At 29.7% G+C, this 9339-nt stretch overlaps 1 protein-coding gene across 1 annotated transcript; it reads left to right on the forward strand.

Annotated features, from left to right (window-relative positions):
- The first annotated feature begins 3375 nt into the window (after positions 1 to 3375).
- BCIN_14g00010 (hypothetical protein) lies at positions 3376 to 4460 on the forward strand. Its single transcript, XM_001545254.2, has 2 exons — positions 3376 to 3489; positions 3588 to 4460. The coding sequence occupies exons 1-2, from the start codon at positions 3459 to 3461 to the stop codon at positions 4310 to 4312; spliced, it is 756 nt and encodes a 251-aa protein (XP_001545304.1). The 5' UTR covers positions 3376 to 3458; the 3' UTR covers positions 4313 to 4460.
- The last annotated feature ends 4879 nt before the right edge of the window (positions 4461 to 9339 follow it).

Here is a 9339-nt window from a genome sequence, read left to right on the forward strand (position 1 = left end):
GAATTATATAATAAATAAACTAATTATATCAAGTATTGAGTATACGCCTATTAAAATATCCCTTCCGAGAAGATCAGGGTCAATGATGGCTAAGATTGCATCGAGATCGATTGCATCTGAGCATTGCTTGTCAGACCCTTCCCGGATATATCCCACCAACCATCCCTTTGCTCTTCGTTCTGCACAATCATCTTTGAATTTCTTGTTCCACACCCTGTCATATGTCTCGGAGATATCCCGCTGAACAAAAGTACCGATTATAGGGTCGGAGCTTTTTCCTGTGAGTGCATACTCTAGGCGACGACATTCCTTGCTGGCCCATTTGTGAGGTCTTTTCGCGTTGGATCGCATACAAGGACACGTCAATTTAGGTTTGACGTCGGTAGAAATACCAATCGGTTTCTTATTGTTACCTTGAACTACTTTATATTGCCCTACACCACCCCCTCCTTTTCCCTTACTTTTCTGAGATTGGAAAAAGATAGTTGCTTAAGTACTAAAAACATCTCATAATTCTGTAAGGGTTTTTGAATACTTTTATCAAACTGAGTAATGGTTATATCTCATGACTCAATATTTACTACTAAGTTTTTAAAGTAAATTTATTTTAATTTAATAACATTTTCTATTCTAATAAAAAAGTCATTAATTTTTAAGTATTTTCATAATAACATAACTCTTTTTTAAATTAAATTTAAATAAACCATAAATTAATAAATAGAAAGAAAACAAATGTTTTAAAACTCTATAATATAAATTGCAAATTAATTTTATATATTGCTTGAGTGCTTATAGGTTCTTCGATAGTGTTTTATAGTTAGTTTATTTAGTAAATAATACTTTTCTAATAGAGATCTGAAATTTTAATAAATAGCAATAGCAAATTATATCATTTAAAAATATATTTATTATATATAGAATATAGTTATTAGCAATAATCTACTTTACTACTAACTTATAAAAGTATAAAGTGTTTCGAATACTTTTAAAATACTAGATCTACTATCTATACATGATCAAATAATCACTTTCTAATACTCACTTCTATCTTATACAGACTCATCTAATATATATCAAAAAGAAACTAATAATCTTATAAACATAAAAATTCTATAAATATAAAATATTAGAATTACAATTGTTATAATTAAATTCAAAATAAAATTATTCTTATTAAAATTCAAAAGAATAAGAATTTCAAATTAGAACACCCTTGTATTCAAAATACAATATTAAAAACGATTTATATTATTATTAATTTATAAAAGTATAAAGTATTTCAAATGCTTTCGAAATAATAAGTCTACTATATATACTTAATCAAATGATTACTTTCTGAGAATAATAAATCAATATAAAAAATAAAAGAAATCCTTATAAATACTAGTCGTCGGGGAAAAAAAAATTTCAGACTGTGGATTCATAGAAGCTTTTTTTTTATTTTTATTTTTTTTTAAGATATATAGAATTTTATTTTTATTTTCTTAATCTTTATGAGGGCCAGTCCCTCAAGCCCCCGATCCTCGCTACGCTCGAGATTTAATTATAAATAATGATAAGAATTAGTATTCTTTAAACTTTAGATTTTAGTACTAATTAATTTAATTATAAATATAAAGAAATTGTTTTTACTTAATAAAATAAAGCAATTATTCTAGATAACATTGTTTATCAGTGGCTTGATTATATCAATAGATTGGTTATTTCAAAATATATTAAAATTAATCTTTTTTTAATATTTACATTTAAATAATCAATCGTTATTTTCTAAAATAAATAGAATATTAAATAATGATAAAATATTCAAGATTCAAAAATTCTAATTTTATTTAAATAGTTCTATTATATTCTAAGAGAAATCGAAATTGTTACAATTTTCGTTACAAAAAAAACTATTCCTTTAATAACTATTATAATAATTCGAGTTTCTAATAAACAATTAGATTTTTATAATAACTATATAATTAAATTTCTTACTCTCAGCTTTTATAAAATTATATTATTAAATGAAGAAAGTGTATGATTACGTATAGACGAAACTTGTATATAAAAATAATAGCCGATTTATTAATATAATTGAGTCACTAATAGATCATCTTAAATATAAACTTGACGCTTAAATAATAGTGAAATATATAATTAAAAAGAGAATAAAGTAATTCGTGTATTTTTTAATTATATATTATTAATAAAGAGTTTATTGAATAAAATTTATATAATATTGTATTAATCTTTTCAATTTGATTATTAATTTTAGAATGATAGACAATTAAAAGTTAAATAATGATATTCAAATTCTCATAAATATATTCTTAGAATTTAATAGTAAATTCTATTTTCTGATTGAATATAATTATTAAAAATAAGTTATAAAGTTCCTAGGTACTCTTATAGAATTTTGAATATTATAATAAAACAAAAGATATTTTAGTTCAATTAATCAATTATTATAATAATATTAAAATTTTAATATTTTTAGATAAGTAAGTAATAAAGTCTATTAACATGTTTTATTAAACTTTTTATTAATTTATAGAAGCAAATCAAGTTCTTTATATTAATAATAAGAATATAAACTTGAGCGTAGCGAGGGTCGGGGGCTTAGGGGCTGGCCCCTAAGAATATTATACTAAATTACAATTAGATTTTATATTATAATAGTAATAGTTGTTGGGGCAAAAGGATTTGAAGTTTATGAATTTATAGGACTTCAAAATTATCATAGTAGTTAAAAAGAAGAAAGAAGCTCTTATGGATTTGTAGCTTGAAATTTTTTTTCCTCGATGGCTCGTATGAAAGCTCTATAAGAACTGAGGTAAGACGAATCCATGAGTTGAATAATAGTTTAAATTTTAATTATATTATCAAAACTGCTCTTTTCAGTGTGAAATTGTACTTTCTTCTTTAGTGTCGCATGAGTCTGTGCACCCGCTACTGCTCTTCTACAGTTGATTAATAATAAAGTAGGCATTATCACAGTTTTAGCTTTCTATTACTATATAATCGGAACGGACATTAGATATAACATCCGATTTGTTTATGATGGGCAGTAGTTTCTTAGCAAAGTGCATTGCTCGGAGGGCTCGGTCTTTATTATCGAGCGAAATCTGACTTCCACTTAGCGTACCGGACACTTGTGATTATTGAGAATCCAGCACCAGCCTTGCTACTTTGAGACTAATGTCGGAGTTGCCCTCGCTTCGAAAACAGAGTGACAGCTTAGAACACCACCTGCTTTGATATGCAAACTAATTGAAATTGTGGAAATGCATGACATTACGGATGATTAATTATATACCAGGGGTACTTTTCTTTTGCTTATATAGCCGTACTTTTCGCACCCGCTTTGTCGGTTCTATTACTTGCACTGGCATCGAATTCGAAGTACTTCAACTTCATCACTGGCCTCATCCCAACTCCACATAGAGTCAAAGTTTATCACTTATCGCCAATACGCTATGGAATCGAAAAGAATAATTCTTGTTACCGGTCAGTGAGATCTATATGCCTGTAGGAGTATAATAAATCTACCTGACGAAAGACCAGAATAATATCTTGAGTCTGGATATGCGCTGACCCTAAAGTAGGAGCAAACGCGGGCATTGGTTTTGACACCACCTACGCCCTCTCCAACGCAAGTCCTAACAACCACATCATCCTCGCCGCCCGTAGCGCTGAGAAAGGTAGCAAAGCCCTCGCCGAGATTGAAGCTCGGAAACCGGCGGGGACGATCAGCCTGATCGAGCTCGACATCACAAAGGACGAATCTATCGCGGCTGCTGTGGCAAAGATCACCACCGATTTCGGTGTGCTCGATGTACTCGTCAACAACGCTGGGGTTACCCCTCAAGATGATATCGATCGCCGTGCCGCTTATATCACGACTCTTAACACCAATTCTATCAGTCCCCTTCTCTTGACTGAAGCTATGGTACCGCTTCTTCAGAAATCAAAGGACCCTCGGATTATTAACGTTAGCTCATGTTTGGGCTCCATTTTTGAGAGGCTAAACCCAGATTTTCAGTATTATGGAGCGACGCAAGAGGTATATCGCATGTCTAAGGCGGCTCTGAACATGGCGACTGCGTGCATGTCTGTGAATTACAAGAGCTGGGGGGCGAAGGTTTGGGCTTTCTGTCCGGGGTATGTTGTCACAAACTTGGCCGGCGAGAAGCAAAGACAGAACATGATAGACCAGGGAGCGGAAAGCTCAGAGACTAGTGCTGCTGGGATTGTCGAAATTGTCGAGGGCAGGAGGGACGGCCAGCCTGATATATTTTTAGCAAGATATAACGAAACCTGGAATTGGTAAGAATATCTAGTAGATATGCTTTATCCTAACTTCTATATACCCCTTCCTTATGCACAGAGCGCTTTACGCTGTCGGACGTTCTTTGTGTGGAAAATAACTTTAAAACCCTGTATGCGTTTTGCTTTCCAGTATGAAATATACAATATGAAATGTGTTTTCCTTTCGATTACTATTCGACTTTATATAATCCTACCCCTTATACAAAAGGCGTCTTGACCATCAATACACATTATAAAAGAGTAGAAGATGGTAATGGTCACACAAGAAAAGCCTTTGAATAGACCTGTTGATATCACTATGAGGATGGTAAAGTCAACATAGTACTATAGTTCATATTATTATAATATTGCTTAGGGTTACCCTCCGGGTGTGAAACAACGATATGGGTTATAAAAAATTTCCAAAAAAAATATTAATTCAATTAGCTTATTAAAAGAAATTATAAAAAATTAATACGTCGAATAATCAATTTATACCCTTAAATCCAATTGTAAAATTTTTATTGAAAATAATATTATATAAAACATTATTATTAATTAATATTAAATTGCATCAATAGAACAACCCTAAATTATAATCTAATAATATAATCTGTTATATTATACTATATATAAAACAACCCTACTTATATTATTGTATTGATTAATTACTCAAGTATTAATATAATAATTTTATATTATCTTATTTAAATATTGAAGTAATTCTATTATAATATATATATATATAATCCTTATTTTGAAAATTCATATTATTCAAATTCAAAATCATTATAAAAATCCTGAAATAAATCTTTTTTTATTTTTATTATTATTACTTTTAATATTTTTGTTATTATTCTTTTTTTTTCAATTATAATTTTAAGAAATTTAATTAGGTGATTCAATTATCCAATTATTCTATTTCTTTTTATTTAATCATTATTCTTTTTTATCTTTAAAAATTATTAAAACTGTTCTTTAATCTTTTAAATCTTTTAAAATTTAATCTATTTCAATTTAAAATAAAAACTTCAATACTAAAAATATTTTAATTTTAATTTTTGATAAATATAATTCAATCGAATCTCTATTAATTTTTTATTAAAAATTTAAAAAACTTTAAATCAAAATTAAAAAAGATAATAACTAATTAAATTATTTTAATACTTTTTTGTAGATTATTATTCTCATATTTTTTATAAGTTATTATAACTTTTTTTCAATTTTATTAGAATTAAAATTATTTCAATTCAATATAAAAACTTTAATTTTAGAAATCATTTAATTCTGATTTCAAATAAACATAATTCAATTGATTTTTTACTGATTTCTTTTTTCAAATCTTTAAAAAGCTTTAAATTGAAGTTAAAAAGATTTTCGCTAGGTCACCACCCCCTTGTCGAAATTGATTAGCACCGGTGGTGATCATTAAAAAAATCCTAGGAATAATAGTTAGTAAAGTATATATTGTATATATTATATCTATTTCTAAAGGGAAAACTTAGAAAAAGAATCTTTATAATAATGTATATATATCAAATATATACTATATACATGCTTATATATGTGATTTCTAATAATATGAAATATATAATTTTAAGATTTTCGATTTTTTTAATAATAGAAGTATTTCGTAGGCTGGAAATGTGAAATATACAATTTTTAGATTTTAAAGATTTTGAAGAATATAATTATTTGGTAAGTTTGAATTATAGAATATTTATTTTTGATAAGGTTAAAAAATATGAATACATTCGATTCATTTCATATTCAATATTTTAAGTGAAAAAAGAGTATTAAGGCTTTTTAATTCGAATCTTGATTCCACTATAAAATTTTCATAAAAAAAAACTTTTTTAATAAAATAATTTTTTCTTAATAAAATATTTTTTTTTATAAAAATAATTTTTTCCTATAAAATATTTTTTCTAATAAAATGTTTTTCTATAAAAATAATTTTTTCTAATAAAAATAATTTTTTCCTATGAAATATTTTTTCTAATAAAATATTTTTATCTTACAAAAATGATTTTTTCTTATTAAAATAGTTCTTCAAATAAAAATATTTTTTTCTTATTAAAATAATTTTTTCTTAATCAAATATTCTTTTTTTATAAAAATAATTTTTTTCTATAAAATATTTTTTTTAATAAAATATTTTTATCTTACAAAAATAATTTTTTTCTATTAAAATAGTTTTTCAAATAAAAATATTTTTTTCTTTCAAAATAATTTTCTTTTATAAAATATTTTTTAAATAAAATAAATTTTCAAACAAAATAATTTTTTCCTATAAAATATTTTTTCTAATAAAATGTTTTTATCTTATAAAAATAATTTTTTCCTATAAAATATTTTTTCTAATAAAATGTTTTTATCTTACAAAAATAATTTTTCAAATAAAAACATTTTTTTCTTTCAAAATAATTTTCTTTTATAAAGTATTTTTTAAATAAAATAAATTTTCAAACAAAATAATTTTTTCTTATAAAAATAATTGTTTCTTATCATTTAAAGAGTAGATCGGATTCGAATCATTAAATAAAGTACTATAAAAAGTCTATACAAAATGAATGATATAAATTGGGATAATCTAAAATAAGATATAATTCTTCTCTTTTTTATAAAGAATAAAAGAATTATATAGTTCGTTTAAGTATATAATTATATATTCCGATACAAGTAGAATTTATATTTTTAATGAAAATTTGAAATATTTAATATAGATAATTATATATTAGCTATATTCCTTAAAATCTAAAATCAATTAAAGATACTCGTCCTTTTTTTTATCTTTTTATTTTCTTTATTCTCCAATTAAGCTAAAAAGAGAAGGGGAAAGAATGAATCGAATTGAAGTTATATATAAGTAGAGAAAAGCTTTATTTACTAATAGAGTAATTAAAAAGAGGGCATTATGTTACGGGAGCTGCCTCTAGGGTCACGTGGAAGTGTCTAGAGATCTCTCGAGGTGGTTTAGACTAGACTTCAAGTAGGAATTCAATAAGGTTGTAACTGGTTGCAATTCTCGTAACTATAGTAATGAAACTAATGATTGTTCTTGAGCACGAAGCTCTACATTGTAATGAAACCCATTCCCTTATATAGACCTTCGTTCTCGTCTGGATAGCTTGGGTAGACTGTCTATCCTGTCTATCCACGGATAGCCTGGATAGCCTGCCTATCCTGTCTATCCATCACGTGACACTTGCCCCGTGACCTACATGATACTACTGCTTATCTAACCTGTGCTTACTAGATAACCTATAACCGCTATCCCTCCTGTGCCTACTGTAGGGTAGGTGCCAACAAAAGATAGGTACCTATCTTTTAATCATTGCTTATTGATTCGGTTACTGCTATCTTTAGTTACCCTTTAATTCAACTGTCCCTACAGTGCTGTTTTCGTAGGTTCCAACACCAAGGCCTTAGGTTTATCTTATAATCCATGTTGCGGTGCGGGTACCTCCGTAACACTATCCCCTTCCTAGACTAGCGCTTGCCCCAAGCGTCTATATAGCGGGGTTCCCCCATATCGATTTCTCACTGATTGACTAACTGCTTCTTTCTTTCAATATGCCAGTTGAGCGTACCAAAAAACGAACAGAACAAATATCCCTTGGTCAGCGGATTGAGAGGTTAGGAATCGAAATGGTTGCATGCTCTCGTTGTGAAAAATCCAACAAACGTTGTGTTGGAATGAAAATTGGTCCTAATGTTGGCCGCTGTGCTGAGTGCTGTAGGCAGGGCAAAACCTGCGATGTGAGAGAGCGAAATCAAATGCCTTCCGTATCCGACTGGGAGTCCATTGATCGTCAGCGCCAGCGCCTTCGCGACGAAGAGGAAGAGGCCATGGCTAAAATTCTTCGTTTGCGCAAACAACAACGATTTCTGGATGAACGGGAAAAGAAAATGATAGCTGCTGGTCTCAGTTCTATGGATGAGCTCGATGCTCTGGAAGAAAAGGAAAAGCTGGAAAAAGAGCGTGTGGACAAAGAAACCGCAGATGTCGCTGCGCCCGTTCCTAGTGGTTCCCCCTCCTTCGACTTCTTCGGTTCTTCGTTACCTCCGTTGTCTGATGCCGAGCTTGAGGCTTTGCTGGCAGATGTGGGTACTTCAGGTGGAATGCCTGTAGTTTCTCAGGGCAGCTGAGATCCTTCTTGAGTTCCCATGTGTTTTCCGAATGTGGGTAGTCTAACCATTTGATCAAATACTTGATTTTGCCCCTGACATATTTACAATCTAGTATTGTTTCAACGTCGTATATGGCGTTTGGGTTGACTGGTTCGATTTCTGTAAATGGCGCATTTGGCGCTCCTGGTGGTGCTGGTTCGAGCAAGGATATGTGGAATACTGGGTGGATATTCATTGTGTCTGGTAATTTCAATCGATAATTAACCGTTCCTATTACCTTATCAATCTTGAATGGTCCTATTTTCCTGTGGTCGAGTTTATTGCTTGGTCTCTTGGTTTCGATGTTTCGTTGTAGCAAATAAACTTTATCCCCCTCTTTAAGCGTAGGTTCCATACTACGTTTCGTATTGTAGTACGCTGCTGTTCTGGAAGATATGAATCTTAGATCAAGAGCCAGTTGCTCTTGGAGATCTTTCAGCTGTTCGACTTGTACTATTGCTGATTCGGCATTAACTTCTTGTGGTATCGGGATTTTATACGCTTGTGGATTAAACCCAAAATTAGCTCGTGCTGGGGTGATTTTCGTGGTTTCCGTTTCCGATGTATTGTATGCGAACTGTGCCATGGGTAATAGCTCTACCCAATTGTCTTGTCGATAATTTACATAGCATCTAAGATATGCTTCCATTGTCTGATTGGTCCTCTCTGTTTGACCATCTGTTTGTGGGTGGAAAGATGTCGATAGCTTTCTCTTGATACCCATAAGTGCTAATAAGGTAGTCCAGAATTTCGAGGTAAAGAGCTTGTCTCGATCCGAGATTATCTCATCTGGTACTCCGTGTATGCTTACTATGACCCTTAGGAACACATATGCTAGTTGCTCAGCATCCCATGTTTCCTTGAATGGTATCATAT

This window comes from Botrytis cinerea, chromosome 14 (assembly GCF_000143535.2).
Source record: "Botrytis cinerea B05.10 chromosome 14, complete sequence".
Lineage (NCBI taxonomy): Eukaryota > Fungi > Ascomycota > Leotiomycetes > Helotiales > Sclerotiniaceae > Botrytis > Botrytis cinerea.

Bases quoted from the DNA above. Each gene is read 5' to 3' on its own strand.
- BCIN_14g00010 (XM_001545254.2), top strand. From the start codon at position 3,459: ATGGAATCGAAAAGAATAATTCTTGTTACCG. The intron at 3,490-3,587 runs GTCAGTGAGATC...ACCCTAAAGTAG, and splicing joins AAGAATAATTCTTGTTACCG to GAGCAAACGCGGGCATTGGT.